At 41.3% G+C, this 22,981-nt stretch overlaps 1 protein-coding gene across 2 annotated transcripts in view; it reads left to right on the forward strand.

Moving 5' to 3' along the window:
• LOC106592435 (b(0,+)-type amino acid transporter 1) overlaps positions 1 to 22,701 on the forward strand; it is a 32,452-nt gene extending 9,751 nt beyond the window's left edge. Inside the window, exons 5-11 of one of the 2 annotated variants that reach the window (XM_045689780.1) lie at positions 653 to 752; positions 1,068 to 1,112; positions 10,341 to 10,464; positions 10,636 to 10,739; positions 10,988 to 11,084; positions 21,871 to 21,990; positions 22,510 to 22,701. In XM_045689780.1, coding sequence (XP_045545736.1) covers positions 653 to 752; positions 1,068 to 1,112; positions 10,341 to 10,464; positions 10,636 to 10,739; positions 10,988 to 11,084; positions 21,871 to 21,990; positions 22,510 to 22,692 — 773 coding nt within the window. In that variant the 3' untranslated portion in view covers positions 22,693 to 22,701. Of the gene's footprint in view, positions 1 to 652; positions 753 to 1,067; positions 1,113 to 10,340; positions 10,465 to 10,635; positions 10,740 to 10,987; positions 11,085 to 12,457; positions 12,779 to 21,870; positions 21,991 to 22,509 lie in introns of those variants that run through there. The other variant, XM_045689781.1, reaches the window with a different exon arrangement.
• The last annotated feature ends 280 nt before the right edge of the window (positions 22,702 to 22,981 follow it).

A 22,981-nucleotide genomic window follows, 5' to 3' on the forward strand; every position in this document is an offset into this window, starting at 1 on the left:
TTGACTTATTCCACGTTTTCTTGTTACAGCCTAAATTCAAAATTGATTTAAAAAAATGTTTCACATCTACACACTAACCCATAATGACAACGTGAAAACAACATGTTTTTAGACATTTTTGCAAATTTATTGAAAATCTAAAAAAAGACACACATTGTCTAATTTCCATCAGTATTCTCTCCCCTGAGTCAATACATTTTAGAATCAACTTTGGCATCAATTAAAGCTGTGAGTCTTAATGGGTAAGTCTGTAAAAGCTATGCACACATGGATTGTACAATAGAGCCCTAAGGAGCCCTAAGGATCCCTCAGAGGCCCTCAAAGCCCTATACATTCCCCAGAGCCCTATATAGGTCCCCCAGAGCAGAATGGATCCTCCAGAGCCATCAGAGCACTACAGAGCCCTGTAGATCCCCCAGAGCCCAACGGATCCCCCAGAGCCCTATGGATCCTGGTCAAAAGTAGGGCACTTCTGTATAGAATAGGGTACCATTTGAGATGAAATCTTTGCCATTTATTCCAGTACCCACCCTGTATTATCATGCGGAAGTTTCAAATATCACTCTATACCGTAGTACTTTTGGGTACACCCTATGGGCCCTGGTCAGAAGTATGAATATTAAAATGTATATACTGTCACGTTTGTGTCCAGGAAACACTGAGAATCTGTCCAACCCATTTGAAGGAGCCTCAACCTCCTTTGGATCCATTGGACTGGCGTTTTACAACGGGCTCTGGGCCTACGATGGGTGGTAAGACTACACCTGCATCCCAAATGGCACCCTACTTCCTATATAGGTCACTACTTTTGTGCTCTAGTCAGGGGGGCCAATAGCGCTCTAGTCAGGGTGGCCCGTAGCGCTCTGGTCGGGGGGGGGGCCGTGGCGCTCTGGTCGGGGGGGGCCCGTGGCGCTCTGGTCGGGGGGGGCCCGTGGCTTTCTAGTCTAAAGTAGTCCACTAAGTAGGGGATCAGGTACCATTGGGGATGCATCCTATCTCTCTGTTCTTATCACTTCCTCAATAAAACCTGTTTAAACGTGGTTCTGTAAACACGTGTTGTCTCTCAGGAATCAGCTGAACTTTATAACAGAGGAGCTGGAAAACCCATACAGGTGAGTGTCCATACAACGATTTTTAGGGTGCGTCCAAAATGGCGCCCTCTTCCCTGATGGGCCCTGGTCAACCGTAGTGCACTATGTAAGGAACAGGGTGCCATTTGGGACGCAGCCTTACTGAGCCTGGATTTCCACTGTCATTCATCCTGTCCAAAGTGGCTACCAGTGCAGTGAGTGCCTCATATACTGCTCACTAGTAGCAGTGCGTGGGTAATATCACTGAGGAAGCCAAGCGTGGGTAATATCACTGAGGAAGCCAAGCGTGGGTAATATCACTGAGGAAGCCAAGCGTGGGTAATATCACTGAGGAAGCCAAGCGTGGGTAATATCACTGAGGAAGCCAAGCGTGGGTAATATCACTGAGGAAGCCGTGCGCGCGTGGGTAGTGTCACTGAGGAAGCCGTGCGCGCGTGGGTAGTGTCACTGAGGAAGCCGTGCGCGCGTGGGTAGTGTCACTGAGGAAGCCGTGCGCGCGTGGGTAGTGTCACTGAGGAAGCCGTGCGCGCGTGGGTAGTGTCACTGAGGAAGCCGTGCGCGCGTGGGTAGTGTCACTGAGGAAGCCGTGCGCGCGTGGGTAGTGTCACTGAGGAAGCCAATCCAGTTAAAAAGCCATATTACAACCTGTGTGATAATTGCGTTGTTTGCTCTATAACCCATTAGTTTATACACCGCCGTGATATACAGTAAGGCCCGTGACAACAAAAAGACAAGTCACACAGTGGAGGAATACATTTCGTATGAACCACAAGTCCACAATTAAAGCAAATATTTCACGTAACAAACAGTTACATGACCTTCAGCACGTTCAAGCAAGTTAATGTTTCCGAACAGTTTACTAAACTAGTGATTTTAGGAACCACAGAGTTACAGCAAGTCAACACAAAGACAACAGGAGCACTGCCTGCACTATTCCTGTACCATTTAAACATCATCAAATCACCTGGGCTATAATCAGCTTAGTCTAACAAACCTAACCAGAACATAAACAACTTAGTCCAATCAACATAGATAAATATCATGTGGCTGTCCATGGTACTGATGGGTGTGTGTGTGTGTGTGTGTGTTGACTCACCCTATTTGTAGACTACCGTAATTTCCGGACTATTAAGCGCACCTGAATATAAGCCGCACCCACTGAATTAAAAAAAATGTATTATTTTGAACATAAATTAGCCGCACATGTCTATAAGCCGCAGGTGCCTACCGGTACATTGAAACAAATTAACTTTACACAGGCTTTAATGAAACACGGCTTGTAACAAAAATAAATAGGCTTTAACGAAACACGGCTTGTAACAAAAAATAAATAATTTGCAGTAAGCTTTAGTTGTCTTTTTGCACTGAGTCAATTCCTCACGCTGCTGTTTCCAACATCTTATCATTAACTCATTAAGACCAAGCTCCCGTGCAGCAGCTCTATTTCCTTTTCCAACAGCAAGATCAATCGCCTTCAACTTGAAAGCTGCATCATATGCATTTCTCCGTGTCTTTGCCATGATGAGGGTGACAAAATGACTACCGTAATCTGAATGATGGGAAGTTTGAGAGCGCTCGATTTAATCTAAACAATAAACAAAAAAGTTGTTTGACCTTAACCCGTTCGGCAATTTCATTGGTCTAATGAAAGCTTCATGCCGCCAAAAAACTGAGCACGTCACAGAATGTGTTTTTTTTTTTTTTTTTTTTTTTGAAAGCGTGAAAAATCCATATATTAAGCCGCGGGGTTCAAAGCGTGGGAAAAAAGTTGCGGCTTATAGTCCGGAATTTACGGTAGTTGAACACCAGTACCATCCTCCTCTCTTTCATGTTCACAACATGGTCTACGACTCTGTCAGAGAGAAGTACACCCTTTTAGTTTTTGTGGTTACCTGGCTAAAATACATACTAGACTAGCTTCCTCGCTGGGCAACAATGAACCAGCTAAGTTATTTAGCTAGTTAACGTGAGCCTACTATATCTAGGCTACATATTGAACATCAATCGTCTCAGGCCAGTGGCACAACGTGTGAATTTATGGCTAGATCAGAATCGCTGTTATAATCATTGGCCTGTACAGAGAATTAAGGAAAAACCACAAGTCCAAATCTCCGTGTCCATGGCTTATAGGAAGGGCCAATTTAGCTAGCTAGCTACTGCATCAACACAAGCAGACCAGAAACAGACAAGTTCTTTCTGACAATGATGACGTTTTTGCCTAGGATGTGATTTGATTGGTGTGAAGCCAAATCCAAAGTGGCTTCCCTTGTGGGGTGGTTTTGCTGCACCAGAACTGTCCACAGTTGAGCTCATCTCAATCCTGATTGGCTAATTATTTTAATTTTTTTTAAATATCAAGTGAGGTCAAATGCTCGCTGGCGTCTGTCAATCAGTCATGAGTCTGGAGACTCATATCTCCCTCACTAGCTTTAAGCACCAGCTGTCAGAGCAGCTCACAGATCACTGCACCTGTACATAGCCCATCTGTAAACAGCCCATGTATCTACCTCATCCCCAAACTGTATTTATTTATTTATCTTGCTCCTTTGCACCCCAGTATCTCTACTTGCACATTCATCTTCTGCACATCTACCATTCCAGTCTTTAATTGCTATATTGTAATTACTTCGCCACCATGGCCTATTTATTGCCTTTAATCCCTTATCTTACCTCATTTGCACTCACTGTATATAGACTTTTTGTTTTATTTTTTTCTACTGTATTATTGACTATGTTTTGTTTATTCCATGTGTAACTCTGTGTTGTTGTATGTGTTGAATCGCTATGCTTTATCTTGGCCGGGTCGCAGTTGCAAATGAGAACTTGTTCTCAACTAGCCGACCTGGTTAAATAAAGGTGAAGTAAAATCATATGCTGCGGCGGCAACATGTCATACTCATTTTGGCCAGACAGCATCAGATACATCTGCTACACATACTGAGACAGAGGGGCTCTGTTTCCCTCGCTAATTTGATTTCTCAGATGAGATCATTTTCCTTTAATTCTCAAGTGGTTAGATCTATGAAAACAGAGACAAAAGATACATTGTTTAATAATTGTATTTGTTTTATTGGTCTGATTTTCGGGGAAGCCTGGCTTCTCTTGGCATTCACGCGCCATGAATACGCGCCACTGCCTTTACTGGTAGGACGACAACGAGATTTCTCAACTCTCTGTCTCTGTCTCCATCTGTGTGCTACATGATCCTCTAACACTGGTGTCTGTGTGCTATGTGCTGGTTGTAGTCTCTATCTCACACTAACTCTCTCTCTATCTCTCTCTAACAGAAACCTTCCCCTGGCCATTATCATTGGTATTCCCTTGGTGTCTGTTGTGTCTTTGGGCACCATTAAACTGAAGACATGTTTATCAAATAACTCCCTGTAATGAATTATTATTACGCGATTAAACTGATTAGTCGTTTAACTGTAATTAACCTGTTAGGGCTAGGGGGCAGTATTGACACGGCTGGATAAAAAACATACCCGATTTAATCTGGTTACCACTCCTACCCAGTAACTAGAATATGCATATACTTATTACATATGGATAGAAAACACCCTAAATTTTCTAAAACTGTTTGAATGGTGTCTGTGAGTATAACAGAACTCAAATGGCAGGTCAAAACCTGAGAGATTCCTTTACAGGAAGTGGCCTGTCTGACCATTTCTTGAACTTCTTTTCCATCTCTATCATTTACTAAGGATCTCTGCTCTAACGTGACACTTCCCACGTCGTCCATAGGCGCTCAGAGCCCGGGAAAAAACAGAATGTCGTCATTCCAGCCCCAGGCTGAAACACATTATCGCCTTTCTCAAGTGGCCCATCAAGAGACACTGGGCTTATGCGCGTGACCCCGACCGCCCCCGCCTTTGGGATTTTTTCCTCTGTTTGCCGAAAAGGAGATTCCCTGTCGGAATATTATCGCTTTTCTACGAGAAAAATGTCGTAAAAATTGATTTTAAACAGCGGTTGACATGCTTCGAAGTACGGTAATGGAATATTTAGAATTTTATTGTCACGAATTGCGCCATGCGCGCGACACTTCTTTACTATTTCGGATAGTGTCTGGAACGCACGAACAAAACGCCGCTATTCGGATATAACGATGGATTATTTTGGACCAAACCAACATTTGTTATTGAAGTAGCAGTCCTGGGTGTGCATTCTGACGAAGACAACAAAAGGTAATCAAACTTTTATAATAGTAAATATGATTATGGTGAGTGATAAACTTGCCGGGTGTCTAAATAGCGAGCCCGTGATGCCTGGGCTATGTACTTAGAATATTGCAAAATGTGCTTTCACCAAAAAGCTATTTTAAAATCGGACATATCGAGTGCATAGAGGAGGTCTGTATCTATAATTCTTAAAATAATTGTTATGCTTTTTGTGAACGTTTATCGTGAGTAATTTAGTAAAATGTTAGCGAATTCCCCGGAAGTTTGCGGGGGTATGCTAGTTCTGAACGTCACATGCTAATGTAAAAAGCTGGTTTTTGATATAAATATGAACTTGATTGAACAAAACATGCATGTATTGTATAACATAATGTCCTAGGGTTGTCATCTGATGAAGATCATCAAAGGTGAGTGCTGCATTTAGCTGTCTTCTGGGTTTTGGTGACATTATATGCTGGCTTGAAAAATGGGTGTCTGATTATTTCTGGCTTGGTACTCTGCTGACATAATCTAATGTTTTGCTTTCGTTGTAAAGCCTTTTTGAAATCGGACAGTGTGGTTAGATTAACGAGAGTCTTGTCTTTAAATGGCTGTAAAATAGTCATATGTTTGAGAAATTGAAGTAATAGGATTTTTAAGGTTTTGAAAATCGCGCCACAGGCTGGCAGTGGCTGTTACGCAAGCGTCCCACCTAGCCCATAGAGGTTAACTAGAAGATCGGGGCACCAAGGAAAATATTCAGATTACAAAGTTATAATTTTCCTAATATAACTTTCCTATATTATAACATTATATATTATAGTATCTGACCGATTATCTTCTGGTTTAAATGGTGTATTTTACCTCGCGTCCAGTCTCATTCCAAACGTCGTAAATTGTTATCTGCACGAACCCAGTCTTCACTAAGTCATCCATACATCAATTGTCTTAAAATCATTTATTTACTAAACTAAGTAATTCACAGAAAGCATACAAACAGTGGTTATCGTTACAAAGAAATGGTGGAGGAATGTTCCCTAGTGGGCTAAACCGGCATGGCGACTTGTTAAACAAACAAGGGGGTTGGGGGCAGCGGAGAAGGCACAACAGAGTTGATAAATATTAACATGCTAAGCCTTTGCACATGAACGCTCACTCATTCGGGAACAATTGCAATCAATATATATTTACATTTTTTTACATTTACATTTTAGTAATTTAGCAGACGCTCTTATCCAGAGCGACTTACAGTAGTGAGTGCATACATTTCATACAGTACTGGTCCCCCGTGGGAATTGAACCCACAACCCTGGCATTGCCAACACCATGCTCTACCAACTGAGCCACACGCTCAGTGTGTCATCGGGATCCTTGTTGGAGAGTTTTTGTCCTGTTGGAGAGTTTATGTCCGCGTTCTCTTTCTCTCGGTTAGAATGGATCTTTCAAAACGACATTCGTTCATGTCGTTATAGAATGTATGTTTCGTCAGTTTCGCGTTCAATGATACCGAATTTCTAGCTGCAGACTAGCAATTAATATCAAAGACTTGTTATTATTCTGTCGGTATCGATAGTCTAAAAGTTTAACCACGTGGTATGGTTAAAGTTCAGTCGAGGAATGCATGGTCAAACCTTGGCTCTCTCTTCTGAGATAAGCTGGTCTAAAGAAAGTAATTCTGGGTGGGGGTTTTATACTGAACATAGAAAAGGCTGTCACATGACGCCTTGTCCTGTCTGTGTCCCTGGGGGCGTGCCGATGACTGAGTTAACCTCTCTGGGCTAGGTGGGACGCTTGCGTCCCACCTACTCAACAGCCAGTGTAATCCCGTGGCGCGATATTCAAATACCTCAAATGCAAAAACTTCAATTTTTCAAACATATGACTATTTTACACCATTTTAAAGACAAGACTCTCCTTTATCTAACCACACTGTCCGATTTCAAAAAGGCTTCACAGCGAAAGCAAAACATTAGATTATGTCAGCAGAGTACCCAGCCAGAAATAATCAGACACCCATTTTTCAAGCTAGCATATAATGTCACAATCCAAACCACAGCTAAATGCAGCACTAACCTTTGATCTTCATCAGATGACAACCCTAGGACATTATGTTATACAATACATGCATGTATTGTTCAATCAAGTTCATATTTATATCAAAAACCAGCTTTTTACATTAGCATGTGACTAGCATGTGACTAGCATTCCCACCGAACACTGCCGGTGAATTTAGTAAATTACTCACGATAAACGTTCACAAAAAACATAACAATTATTTTAAAAATTATAGATACAGAACTCCTCTATGCACTCGATGTCCGATTTTAAAATAGCTTTTCGGTGAAAGCACATTTTGCAATATTCTAAGTACATAGCCCGGCATCACAGGGCTAGCTATTTAGACACCCAGCAAGTTTAGCACTCACCAAAGTCAGATTTACTATAAGAAAAATGTTATTACCTTTGCTGTTCTTCGTCAGAATGCACTCCCAGGCCTTCTACTTCAATAAGAAATGTTGGTTTGGTCCCAAATAATCCATTGTTATATCCAAATAGCGGCGTTTTGTTCGTGCGTTCAAGACACTATCCGAAGGGTGACGCGCCCGACGTGTTTCGTGACAAAAAAAATTGAAATATTCCATTACCGTACTTCAAAGCATGTCAGCCGCTTTTTAAAATCAATTTTTATGCGATTTTTCTCGTAAAAAAGCGACAATATTCTGACCGGGAAACCCTGTTTTCGTTCAAAGACGAAAAAATAAAAACATGGAGTCGTCTCCTGCACGCGCCCCCAGTCTCATTGTTCTCAGATCGACCACTATCCAAATGCGCTACTGTTTTTCAGCCATGACCTGCAAAGTCATCACTCAATGTTCTGGCGCCCTCTGAGAGCCTATGGGAGCCGTAGGAAGTGTCACGTTACAGCAGAGATCCTCAGTTTTCAATAAAGAGAGTGTAGAAGGCCAAGAAATGGTCAGAGGGCACTTCCTGTAAGGAATCTTCTCAGGTTTTTGCCTGCCATATGAGTTCTGTTATACTCACAGATACCATTCAAACAGTTTTAGAAACTTTAGTGTGTTTTCTATCCTAAACAATTATATGCATATTCTAGTTTCTGGGCAGTAGTAATAACCAGATTAAATCGGGTACGTTTTTTATCCGGCCGTGCAAATACTGCCCCCTACCCTAGAGAGGTTAACCTCTATGGGACCGGCGGGACGAATTCGTCCCACCTACGTAACAGCCACTGCCAGCCTGTGGCGCGATTTTCAAAACCTTAAAAATCCTATTACTTCAATTTCTCAAACATATGACTATTTTACAGCCATTTAAAGATAAGACTCTCGTTAATCTAACCACACTGTCCGATTTCAAAAAGGCTTTACAACGAAAGCAAAACATTAGATTATGTCAGCAGAGTACCAAGCCAGAAATAATCAGACACCCATTTTTCAAGCCAGCATATAATGTCACCAAAACCCAGAAGACAGCTAAATGCAGCACTCACCTTTGATGATCTTCATCAGATGACAACCCTAGGACATTATGTTATACAATACATGCATGTTTTGTTCAATCAAGTTCATATTTATATCAAAAACCAGCTTTTTACATTAGCATGTGACGTTCAGAACTAGCATACCCCCGCAAACTTCCGGGGAATTCGCTAACATTTTACTAAATTACTCACGATAAACGTTCACAAAAAGCATAACAATTATTTTAAGAATTATAGATACAGACCTCCTCTATGCACTCGATATGTCCGATTTTAAAATAGCTTTTTGGTGAAAGCACATTTTGCAATATTCTAAGTACATAGCCCAGGCATCACGGGCTCGCTTATTTAGACACCCGGCAAGTTTAGCACTCACCATAATCATATTTACTATTATAAAAATGTCATTACCTTTTGTTGTCTTCGTCAGAATACACACCCAGGACAGCTACTTCAATAACAAATGTTGGTTTGGTCCAAAATAATCCATCGTTATATCCGAATAGCGGCGTTTTGTTCGTGCGTTCCAGACACTATCCGAAATAGTAAAGAAGTGTCGCGTGCTTGGCGCAATTCCTGACAATAAAATTCAAAGTATTCCATTACCGTACGTCGAAGCATGTCAACCGCTGTTTAAAATCAATTTTTACGTCATTTTTCTCGTAGAAAAGTGATAATATTCCGACAGGGAATCTCCTTTTCGGCAAACAGAGGAAAAAATCCCAAAGGCGGGGGCGGTCGGGGTCACGCGCATAAGCTAGTGTCTCTTGATGGGCCACTTGAGAAAGGCGATAATGTGTTTCAGCCTGGGGCTGGAATGACGACATTCTGTTTTTTCCCGGGCTCTGAGAGCCTATGGAAGACGTGGGAAGTGTCACGTTAGAGCAGAGATCCTTAGTAAATGATAGAGATGGAAAACAAGTTCAACAAATGGTCAGACAGGCCACTTCCTGTAAAGGAATCTCTCAGGTTTTGACCTGCCATTTGAGTTCTGTTATACTCACAGACACCATTCAAACAGTTTTAGAAAATTTAGGGTGTTTTCTATCCATATGTAATAAGTATATGCATATTCTAGTTACTGAGTAGGAGTGGTAACCAGATTAAATCGGGTATGTTTTTTATCCAGCCGTGTCAATGCTGCCCCCTAGCCCTAACAGGTTAAATCATTTTATACAAACATTAGATGTAAGTCACATCGCTGAGGCTAGTATATAAACCTTAGTATGGTAATATGGCCATATTGTCTCTAATGAGCCTCACAAAATTGTACCACGTGGACCAGTTCGTAGCTGGATTCTTCACCGATCTTTTATACCTTCTCCGGAACATAAATGTCGTTTGGTTCTCCAATTCTGTGAGGTGGAAGAATCCTTTCTTCTCTCCATGAAACCACTCTGTCTCTTTATACTGGGGCCATGAGGCAGGACATTACATTTGGAATTTACGACCGCCTTCACACAGCCTTGTGTCAGAAGTATAGAGGTCGGGGGATGGTGCATAGAAAACCCAGAGGGCAACGTCATGACACTGTGTACTATGTGTTGGTTGTAGTCTCTCTCTCACACTAACACTCTCTCTCTCTAACAGAAACCTTCCCCTGGCCATTATCATTGGTATTCCCTTGGTGTCTGTGTGCTATGTGCTGGTCAACATTGCCTACTTCAGCGCCATGACCCCTACAGAACTACTGCAGTCTCCCGCTGTCGCTGTGGTAAGAGGGTCATCATGGAGACAGAGAGGGACGGAGACAGAGGAAGCCATTGGTTTGGCTCATATCATATCTCCCTTAGCAAGAACAAGATGCATTCTTTTCAACAACAAACAATTACATTTTATTTATTTTCTCCCCATCTCCTGGGAGGGACTTGTTTGTGACCCTTAGACTTTTGGTGACAGAGTGCTGTACCCCCTGTCGTGGGTAGTCCCTGTGTTTGTCGTCTTCTCCACTTTCGGAGCGGCCAATGGGAGCTGCTTCACTGCCGGCAGGTAAATGGACAACTTCAGGAAGACATTTTTGTTTTTGCTAATAAAATTGAATCAAGCAAATGTATTTTATAAAGCCCTTTTTATATCAGCAGTTGTCACAAATTGTTTAACAGATCTAATCTGCTTTTCTAAAATAACAGAGCACAAGCAGAGGTTAAAAATGGTGAAAAGAAAGCAAACAAAATTCAGGTTCAACATATTGCCAATATTATGTTAAACTAACATGTTTGTGCTCTATCCCACCTCAGGTTGACCTATGTGGCAGGAAGAGAGGGTCACATGGTAAAGATCTTGTCCTATATCAGTCTGAAGCGTTACACTCCTTCCCCTGCCATCATCTTCAATGTAAGTCAGAGATACAGTGCCTTGCAAAAGTATTCATCCCACTTGGTGTTTTTTTCCTATTTTGTTGCATTACGACCTGTAATTTAAATGGATTTTTATTTGTATTTCATGTAATGGACATAAACACAAAATATTCCAGTTTGGTGAAGTGAAATTAAATAACTTCTTTCAAAAAATTAAAAAAATTAAAAACAGATAACTGGTGTGTGCATATGTATTCACCCTCTTTACTATGAAGCCCCTAAATAAGATCTGGTGCAACCAGTTACCTTCAGAAGTCACATAATTAGTTAAATAAAGTCCACCTGTGTGCAATCTTAGTGTCACAAGATCTCAGTGTGTGTGTATATATATATATATATATATATATATATATATATATATATATATATATATATATATATATATTTTAACCTGTTCTGAAAGGCCATGGAGTCTGCAACACCACTAAGCAAGGGGCACCACCAAGCAAGGGGCACCATGAAGACCAAGGAGCTCTCCAAACAGGTAAGGGATAAAGTTGTGGAGAAGTACAGATCAGGGTTGGGTTATAAAAAAATATCCTAAACTTGAACATCCCACAGAGCACCATTAAATCCATTATTAAAAAATGGAAAGAATATGGCACCACAACCAACCAGCCAAGAGAGGGCCGCTCACCAAAACTCACAGACCAGGCAAGGAGGGCATTAATCAGAGAGGCAACAGAATTGAAGGAATGATGCATGGCGCTAAATACAGGGAAATTCTTGAGGGAATCCTTTTTCAGTCTTTCAGAGATTTGAGACTGGGATGAAGGTTCACCTTCCAACAGGACAATGACCCAAAGCATACTGCTAAAGCAATACTTGAGTGTTTTAAGGGGAAACATTTAAATGTCTTGGAATGTCCTAGTCAAAGGCCAGACCTCAATCCAATTGAGAATCTTTGGTATGGCTTAAAGATTGCTGTACACTGCCAGAACCCATCCAACTTGAAGGAGCTGGAGAAGTTTTGCCTTTGAAGAATGGTCAAAAATCCCAGTGGCTAGATGTGCCAAGCTTATAGAGACATACCCCAAGAGACTTGCAGCTGTAATTCCTGCAAAAGGTGGCTCTATAAAGTATTGACTTTGGGGGGGGTGAAAAGTTATGCACACAAGTTTTCAGTTTTTTTGTCTTATTTCTTGTTTGTTTCACAAAAATAAATATTTTGCATCTTCAAAGTGGTGGGCATGTTGTGTAAATCAAATGATACAAACCCCACAAATATTGATTTTAATTCCAGGTTGTAAGGCAAAAATAAATTGAAAAATGCCAATGGGGGTGAATACTCACAAGCCACTTTATTACATGATGTCTCTATGTTGATCTCCTCACCTCAACTCTACCCAGCTCATTGCACTCCAACTCAACTCTACTCAGCTCATTGCACTCCAACTCAACTCTACCCAGCTCATTGCACTCCAACTCAACTCTACCCAGCTCATTGCACTCCAACTCAACTCTACCCAGCTCATCGCACTCCAACTCAACTCAGTCTACTCTAATAGCCCAATATGACCATGACATGACTGAATGTTGAGTCCTGTGTGTGTTAATAAGGATATTATAGTTTTATGTTTTTAGATTAGTTTTTATTTCTATTAGTTTAAAGATTTGTATGTGAAATTCAGCTTAGTTTGTTCGTTTTCAGATCCACCCCAGCTAGCATTTTGGTTCCTTGGAAGTTGTCAGAACATATGTTTTTGGTTTCCCCATTTATTCTGGGAACGAAGCCGTGCATTTCTTGACAAGTAAAACTGAATGTTTTTCAAGGTTCTGAGAACGGAGGTGAAAATTATACCTGTTCTGGGAACGTACATTTTTAGGTTGAAGGGAGGTTCTGAGAATGTTTTACTCTGGTTCCAGGGAGGTTCTGAGAATGTTTTATTATGGTGCCCTGAAAGTTTTCCTAGGAAGATTTATTAACACTGAGAGCGGCCTCCCGAGCTCTCAGCTGTTTCAGGCACTGCATAGCAGTGCTTGAGGCGTTACTACAGACCTGGGTTCGATCCCAGGCTGTGTTACAGCTGGCCGTCACCGGAAGTCCCATGAGGCGGCGCACAATTGGCCCAGCATCGACCGGGTTATGGGAGGGTTTGGCAGGCCGGGATTATCCTTCTCCCATCGCGCTCTAGCGACTCCTTGTGGCGGGCCGGGCACCTTCAAGCTGACTTCAGTCGCCAGCTGGACAGTGTTTCCTCCGACACCTTGGCTTCCGGGTTAAGCGAGCAGTGTGGCAAGAAGCAGTGCGGGTTGGCAGGGTCGTGTTTCAGTTAACATGATTTTTTTAATGACTACATCATCATCCACATACTGGGTGTATTGTATGTAAGGGAAAACCCCCCTAATTTGGACAAAATAACATGGGAACATATTGGCATAGCACGAATCATACACACGATTGTAAATACCACCGAAAGCGGTCCATCTCCGGGCCAATCATATGGCAATTTTCCGATGGCAATTGCCAATTGTAACACCCCAAATTTCATGTATGTTAGGTCCCTCAGTCGAGCAGTGAATTTCAAACACAGATTCACCCACAAAGCCCTGGGAGGTTTTGCAATGCCTCGCAAAGAAGGACCCCTATTGGTAGATGGGTAAAAAAGCAGACATTGACATCCCTTTGAGCATGGTGAAGTTATTAATTACACTTTGGATGGTGTATCAATACACACAGTCACTACAAAGATACAGGCGTCCTTCCTAACTCAGTTGCCGGAGAGGAATGAAACCGCTCAAGGATTTCACAAGGAGGCCAATGGTGACTTTAAAACAGTTAGAGTTTAACAACAACATTTCAGTTACTCTACAATACTAACCTAAATTACATTGAAAACAAGGAAGCCTGTACAGAAAAAATAATCCTAAACATGCATCCTGTTTGCAATAAGGCACTAAAGTAAAACTCCCAAAAATGTGGCTAAGAACTGAACTTTATGTCCTGAATACAAAGCGTTATGTTTGGGGCAAATCGAAAACATAACATGACTGAGCACCACTCTTTATATTTTCAAGCATGGTGGTGGCTGCATCATGTTAACTTCTTCGGGATCGGTTACCCTTCCACGGGACGGTTGAGCTAACGTAGGCTAATACAATTAGCATGAGGTTGTAAGTAACAAGAGAATTTCCCAGGACAACTTTTGAACAGAAATGCAACGGTTCATTTGATCAGTCTAAGACTTTGCACATACACTGCTGCCATCTAGTGGCCAAAATCTAAATTGCAGCTGGGCTGGAATAATACATGATGGCCTTTCTCTTGCATTCCAAAGATGATGGTACAAAAAAATACAAAAGAACGGGTATTTTTTTCTTTGTATTATCTTTTACCAGATCTATTGTGTTATATTCTCCTACATTCCTTTCACATTTCCATAAACTTTCAAGTGTTTCCTTTCAAATGGTACCAAGAATATGCATATCCTTGCTTCTAGGCCTGAGTTACAGGCAGTTAGATTTGGGTATGTAATTATAGACAAAAGTTTAAAAAAAATAATAATTAAAAAGGGGCGGACCCTTAAGAGTTTGTTAACAAGAAGACTTTGAATGTTCCTGAGTGGCAAAGTTAGTTTTGACTTAAATCGTGTTGAAAATCTCTGTACCTCGGTTGGTAGAGCATGGTGCTTGTAATGCCAAGATAATAGGTTTAATTCCCAGGACAACACACATTAAAATGTCTGCATGAATGACTAAGTCGCTTGGAATAAAAGTGTCTGCTGAATGGCATATTATATATTATAGCAATGATCAACAACCAACTTGACAGAGCTTGCAGAATTTAAAAAAGAATAATGTGCCTGTAACCTGACCCATCACTTTATACATTACTGCCCCCCAGTGGCCTAACCTGTAACCTGACCCATCACTTTATACATTACTGCCCCACAGTGGCCTAACCTATGACCTGACCCATCACTTTATACATTACTGTCCATTGCATGCATACAGGCCTTTTCGTGGCTTTCTTTTGCAAATGACTATGAATCAACAGACTTATTTCCTAAAACTTGTCAATACTAAATGTCATATTAAGGCAGAGATTCCCAAACTCGGTCCTCGGGATCCCAAGGGGTGCACATTTTGGGTTTTTGCCACACCCGTTGCTGACAGGTGTATACAATCCAGCACACAGCCATGAAATCTCCATAGACAAACATTGGCAGTAGAATGGCCTTACTGAAGAGCTCAGGGACTTTCAACCTGACACCGTCATAGGATGCCACTTTTCCAACAGGTCAGTTTGTCTAATTTCTGCCCTGCTAGAGCTGCCCCGGTCAACTGTAAGTGCTGTTATTGTGAAGTGGAAATGTCTAGGAGCAACAATGTCTCAGCCGCGAAGTAGTAGGCCACACAAGCTAACAGAACGGGACCACCGAGTGCTGAAGCGCATTGTGAGTAAAAATCATCTATCCTCAATTGCAACACTCCACTACTGAGTTACAAACTGCCCCTGGAAGCAACGTCAGCACCATAAGTGTATTTCTGAAAGCTTAATGAAATGGGTTTCCATGGCCGAGCAGCCGCACACAAGCCTTAGATCACCATACGCAATGCCAAGCATCGGGTGGAGGGGTGTAAAGCTCACCGCCATTGGACTCTGGAGCAGTGGAAATGAGTTCTCTAGAGTGATGAATCACGCATCGCCAATCACGCATCGCCATCTGGCAGCCAGACAGACGATACTGGTGACATATTATTTTGTAGCTCACACGGTGCGGGTTCTACAGGCGATTTCATTAAGATTTTGTTGTCCGGATCTTCTCGTGTAGAAAAAGTCTGCTTTTAGTTTCAGAGGAACCATGTAAGATATATAATAGATGGAGGTTCTGAGGAATGTTGTTTTTTACCAAACCCGCTTTGGTCCAGATGCAAGCGCAGTTTGGCGGGTCATGACTCGACCTTCGCCTCTCCCGAGCCCATTGGGGAGTTGCAGCGATGAGACAAAATCGTAATATCACGAAATTGGGGGGAAAAAATTGGTAAATTACGAAAAAATACACATGGAAAAAAAAAACTTGCAAAGAGGGACTATCCGTACCAAACTTTAGACATTATTCTTCCACCCCTGGATGATAATAGAGAGAAATATGGTGTCTCCTATTGTCCTGGAAGAGGTGGTCCCTTAAACAATGTAATATGGTGTCTCCTATTGCCCTGGAAGAGGTGGTCTCCAGTGATATATCCCTTAAACAATGTAATATGATGTCTCCTATTGTCCTGGAAGAGGTGGTCCCTTAACTTGTTATGGATAGGGGGCAGTATTTTCACGGCCGGATAAAAAACGTACCCGATTTAATCTGATTATTACTCCTGCCCAGAAACTAGAATATGCATATAATTATTAGCTTTGGATAGAAAACACTCCAAAGTTTCTAAAACTGTTTGAATGGTGTCTGTGAGTATAACAGAACTCATTTGGCAGGCCAAAACCTGAGAAGATTCCAAACAGGAAGCGCCCTCTCTGACCATTTCTTGGCCTTCTTGATCATCTCTATCCAAAACAGGGGATCTCTGCTGTAACGTGACATTTTCTAACGCTCCCATAGGCTCTCAGAAGGCGCCAGAACGTTGAATGATGACTTTGCAGGCCATGGCTGAAAAACAGTAGCGCATTTGGTAAGTGGTCGATCTGAGAACAATGAGACTGGTGCACGAGACGACTCCATGTTTACATTTTCAGTCTTTGAACGAAAACAACGACTCCCGGTCGGAATATTATCACTTTTTTTACGAGAAAAATCGCATAAAAATTGATTTTAAACAGCGTTTGACATGCTTCGAAGTACGGTAATGGAATATTTTGAAATTTTTGGTTACGAAACGCGCCGGGCGCGTCACCCTTCGTTACCCTTCGGATAGTGTCTTGAACGCACAACAAAACGCCACTATTTGGATATAACTATTGCTTATTTGGAACCAAACCAACATTTGTTATTGAATTAGAAGTCCTGGGAGTGCATTCTGACGAAGAACAGCAAAGGTAATCCAATTTTTCTTATAGTAAATCTGAGTTTGGTGAGTACCAAACTTGGTGGGTGTCAAAATAGCTAGCCCGTGATGGCCGGGCTATCTACTCAGAATATTGCAAAATGTGCTTTCACCGAAAAGCTATTTTAAAATTGGACATAGCGAGTGCATAGAGGAGTTCAGTATCTATAATTCTTAAAATAATTATGTTTTTTGTGAACGTTTATCGTGAGTAATTTAGTAAATTCACCGGAAGTTTGCTAGTTCTGAACGTCACATGCTAATGTAAAAAGCTGGTTTTTGATATAAATATGAACTTGATTGAACAAAACATGCATGTATTGTATAACATAATGTCCTAGGGGTGTCATCTGATGAAGATCATCAAAGGTTAGTGCTGCATTTAGCTGTGGTTTGGATTTATGTGACATTATATGCTAGCTTGAAAAATGGGTGTCTGATTATTTCTGGCTGGGTACTCTGCTGACATAATCTAATGTTTTGCTTTCATTGTAAAGCCTTTTTGAAATCGGACAGTGTGGTTAGATAAAGGAGAGTCTTGTCTTTAAAATGCTGTGAAATAGTCATATGTTTGAAAAATTGAAGTTTTTGCATTTTTGAGGAATTTGTAATTCGCGCCACCTTTATCATTGGATATTGGAGCAGGTGTTCCGCTAGCGGAACGTCTAGATGTAAGAGGTTTGGGTCAAACGTTTCAGGTAACCTTCCACAAGCTTCCCACAATAAGTTGGGTGAATTTTGGCCCATTCTTCCTGACAGAGTTGGTGTAACTGAGTCAGGTTTGTAGGCCTCCTTGCTCGCACACACTTTTTCAGTTCTACCCACAAATGTTCTATAGGATTGAGGTCAGGGCTTTGTGATGGCCACTCCAATACCTTGACTTTGTTGTCCTTAACCTCTATGGGCTAGGTGGGACGCTAGCGTGCCACCCGTGGTGCACTCCATCAACAGCAGGTGCATTTCAAGAGCGGCAAATTTGAATCCAAATAAATGTCAAAATTCAAATTTTTCAAAAATACAACTATTTTACACCATTTGAAAGATAAACATCTCCTTAATCTAACCACGTTTTACGATTTCAAAAAGGTTTTACGGCGAAAGCATAAATTTAGAGTATGTTAGGACAGTACATTTACAAGAGTTGTGTGTAATGTTTTGTCAAGTCAAAGACAGGGTCACCAAAACCATAAAACCAGCTAAAATGATGCACTAACCTTTTACAATCTCCATCAGATGACACTCCTAGGACATTATGTTAGACAATGCATGCATTTTTAGTTCTATCAAGTTCATATTTATATCCAAAAACAGCGTTTTACTATGGCATTGATGTTGAGGAAATCGTTTCCCTCCAACAACCGGCAGTCAAGTCAGCGTCACAAATTAAATAATTAAAATTAGAAAACATTGGTAAAATATTATATTGTCATTTAAAGAATTATAGATTTACATCTCTTGAACGCAATCAACTTGCCAGATTTAAAAATAACCTTACTGGGAAATCACACTTTGCAATAATCTGAGCACTGCGCCCAGAAAAATACGCGTTGCGATACAGACTAGACGTCATGTTGGGGAGATCTAAAATCGAAAATACTATGTAAATAATCCATTACCTTTGATTCTCTTCATCAGATGTCACTTCCAGGTATCACAGGTCCATAACGAATGTAGTTTTGTTCAAAAAAGCTCATCATTTATGTCCAAAAATCTCCGTCTTGTTAGCACATGATCTAAGCCAGCCGGACTTCTCGTCATGAACGAGGGGAAAAAATATATTTACGTTCGTTCAAACATGTCAAACGTTGTATAGCATAAATCATTAGGGCCTTTTTTAACCAGAACATGAATAATATTCAAGGTGGACGAATGCATACTCTTTTTTATAACGTATTGGAACGAGGGTACCCAACATGAACTCGCGCGCCAGGTGTCTAATGGGACATCATCGTTCCATGGCTCTTGTTCGGTCAGATCTCCCTCCAGAAGGCTCAAAACACTTTGTAAAGGCTGGTGACATCTAGTGGAAGCAATAGGAAGTGCCAAAATATTCCTCAGCCCCTGTGTTTTTCAATGGGATAGGTTTAAAGTCAATACAACACATCAGGTATCCACTTCCTGTCAGAAAATGTCTCAGGGTTTTGCCTGCCAAATGAGTTCTGTTATACTCACAGACACCATTCAAACAGTTTTAGAAACTTTAGAGTGTTTTCTATCCATATATAATAAGTATATGCATATTCTAGTTACTGGGTAGGATTAGTAACCAGATTAAATCGGGTACATTTTTTTATCCAGACGTGCAAATGCTGCCCCCTAGCCCTAACAGGTTAAGCCACTCTGCCACAACTTTGGAAGTATGCTTGGGGTCATTGTCCATTTGGAAGACCCATTTGCGACCCAAGCTTTAACTTCCTGAATGATGTCTTGAGATTTTGCTTCAATATATCCACATAATTTTCCTCCCTCATGATGCCATCTATTTTGTGAAGTGCACCAGTCCCTCCTGCAGCAAAGCACCCCCACAACATGATGCTGCCACCCCCGTGCGTCACGGTTGGGATGATGTTCTTCAGCTTGCAAGCCTCCCCTTTATTCCTCCATACATAACGATGGTCATTATGGCCAAACAGTTCTATTTTTGTTTCATCAGACCAGAGGACATTTCTCCAAAAAGTACGATCTTTGTCCCCATGTGCAGCTGCAAACCGTAGTCTGGCTTTTATATGGCAGTTTGTGAGCAGTGGCTTCTTCCTTGCTGAGCGTCCTTTCAGGTTATGTTGATATAGGACTCCTTTTACTGTGGATATAGATACTTTTGTACCTGTTTCCTCCAGCATCTTCACAAGGTCCTTTGCGGTTGTTCTGGGATTGATTTGCACTTTTCGCACCAAAGTACGTTCATCTCAACAGAACTCGTCTCCTTCCTGAGCGGTATGACGGCTGCGTGGTCCCATGGTGTTTATACTTGCATAGTATTGTTTGTCCAGATGAACGTGATACCTTCAGGCGTTTGGAAATTGCTTCCAAGGATGAACCAGACTTGTGGAAGTCTACAATTATTTTTATTTTTTTTAGGTCTTGGCTGATTTTCTTTTGATTTTCCCATGATGTCAAGCAAAGAGGCACTGAGTTTGAAGGTAGACCTTGAAATACATCCACAGGTACACCTCCAATTGACTCAAATGATGTCAATTAGCCTATCAGAAGCCTCTAAAGCCATGACATCATTTTCTGGAACTTTCCAAGCTGTTTAATCTTAGGGCTCAAATCCCGTTTAATGGATTGACAACAGCCAGTGAAAGTGCAGGGCGCCAAATTCAAATAACAAAAATATCATAATTAAAATTCCTCAAGCATACAAGTATTATACACCATTTTAAAGATAAACTTCTTGTTAATCCAATCACCGTGTCCGATTTCAAAAAGGTTTTACAGCGAAAGCACACCATACGATTGTTAGGACAGCGCCTTGTCACAAAAAAAACAGCAATTTTCCAGCCAAAGAGAGGAGTCACAAAAAACAGAAATAGAGAACGTTAATCACTAACCTTTGATCTTCATCAGATGGCACTCATAGGACTTCATGTTACACAATACATGTATGTTTTGTTCAATAAAGTTCATATTTATATCCAAAAATCTCAGTTTACATTGGCTCGTTTACTTTGGGCTCCTCATTCATCCGGATGTGAAAATACTGCCCCCTTTCCCAAACAGGTTTTAACAAGAAATTTGTGGAGTGGTTAAAAAACTAGTTTTAATGACTCCAACCTAAGTGTATGTAAACTTCCGACTTCAACTGTATATCCCTTAAATAATGTAATATGGTGTCTCCTATTGCCCTGGAAGAGGTGGTCTCCACTGATAGACCATCTCTCAGTAAATGTACACTACGCTTTGGTCCTATTATTGCTCAAGCAGTATCTATTTGGTGGAAAATGTAACTGGGAATCAAAATGGCATACCCATACTCCTATATTTCACAATAATGCCTTGCGATCTGGAGGGTGGTCCAAATGTAGAGTCTGTACCCTTAGAGATGCCAATCTGGACCCTTAGAGATGCCAATCTGGACCCTTAGAGATATTGTGGACCGTAATGTTTTGAGAACATTCCAAGCTCTGAAAGACCCATTACCAGGCTCAAAGACACATATACATTACCAGGCAAATCCTTTTTTCTGTATTTACATCTTAGGTCAGCCATGCTGGCCTCTGGAGTCCCTTGGGAAATACAACTACCGAACCATCCTATGATGGGATTTATAAATACATTTCCTGGGCTCCTGAAAGGACTGATCTTTATATATGAACAACTCTTGGAAAGCTCATATTCTGAGCATTAAAAAGTATGGTCCACAGATCTAAATGAATCTGAACAGCCTTTTAACTGGAACAGAATATGGAAAAATATGACCTTGACATCCTGTAATCCAAACTATCAAGTTATACATTTTTTAAGTTCATTCACAGGAAACATTTTAAGATGAAATTGGCTCCAACTGTTCACTGAAACCTGTAGGAAACTGAAATTCCCATAGAAGAACGTTGTTTTTTAATGTTCTCTGAACTATTTGAGAACATTTCCAATGTCAGACCAGTCGGAGAACATTGCTAGAATATTACCAGAAATGAAATGTAACTATGTTTGTACTTTTAGGGAAAGTTCTGTTTAAAGTAATGAAATACCAAGAAATAACGTTTTTTTTCTTGTCAAGTTCCTTAAATGTGCTGCTTCAGTTTACCCTGTTGTTGTGGTGGTTGTAGGGTATTCTGGCCGTATTCTACATTATCCCAGCAGACATCAACACCCTGATCAACGGTCTCACAGCTCTCGCTCTCATCGTCATGCGCTTCACCAGGAAGGAACTCAAGAGGCCCGTCAAGGTAAGACTAGACTCACATTGTCATACATCCAAGTCCTGTATATTAATTTTTGTATTTAACCTTTTATTTAACTGGGCAAGTCAGTTAAGAACAAATTCTTATTTTCAATGACGGCCTAGGAACAGTGGGTTAACTGCCTTGTTCAGGGGCAGAATGAATTTTTTTTTACCTTGTCAGCTCGGGGATTCTATCTAGCAACCTTTCAGTTACTGGCCCAAAGCTCTAACCAGTAGGCTACCTGCAGCCCCTCATCTCTTGGCTATTGGAAGAACATAGTTATAACTATCAGGTTGAACTCATGGATGGTCAGTCCTAACATCCATAGCTCTGTCTATACATTTTAGAGTGGTTACATTTCTCCAGCCACATCCCTCAGCTGGTTACCACAACAAATGGGGTGGTAACCGCTTTGATGTTTTTCTGAATCCTAGATTCCCTTAACCTGTTTTTAGAGCAATACTGTCCGAGATCCCTCCTGTGAGACTGACAGGTGGTTATGTCCTGGTTGTCCCCCAACAGTGTCCCATGCCCATAGCAGTGCTGGTGGTGATAGTGTCCTGCTACCTGGTCCTAGCACCTATCATAGACAAGCCAGAGCTGGAGTATCTGTACTGTACCATCTTCATCCTCAGCGGTCTGCTGCTCTACTTCCCCTTCGTACACCGCAAGTTCAGCTGGACACGCAGGGTCATGAGTGAGTAACGACCCACTGCTCAGAGTTGTTGACGCTTGAGGGTTGGAGAGAGACTTTATCCCAAAATGGGCCCCCTATTCCCTTTGTAGTGCACTAGAAGACAACACTGCCTTTATCCCAAAATGGCCCCCTATTCCCTGTGTAGTGCACTAGAAGACAACACTGTGTGTGTCCCAAATGACCCCCTATTCCCTTTGTAGTGCACTAGAAGACAACACTGTCTGTGTCCCAATAGTCCCCTATTCCCTGTGTATTGCACTAGAAGACAACACTGACTGTGTCCCAAATAGTCCCCTA

This window comes from Salmo salar, chromosome ssa11, assembly GCF_905237065.1.
Source record: "Salmo salar chromosome ssa11, Ssal_v3.1, whole genome shotgun sequence".
Lineage (NCBI taxonomy): Eukaryota > Metazoa > Chordata > Actinopteri > Salmoniformes > Salmonidae > Salmo > Salmo salar.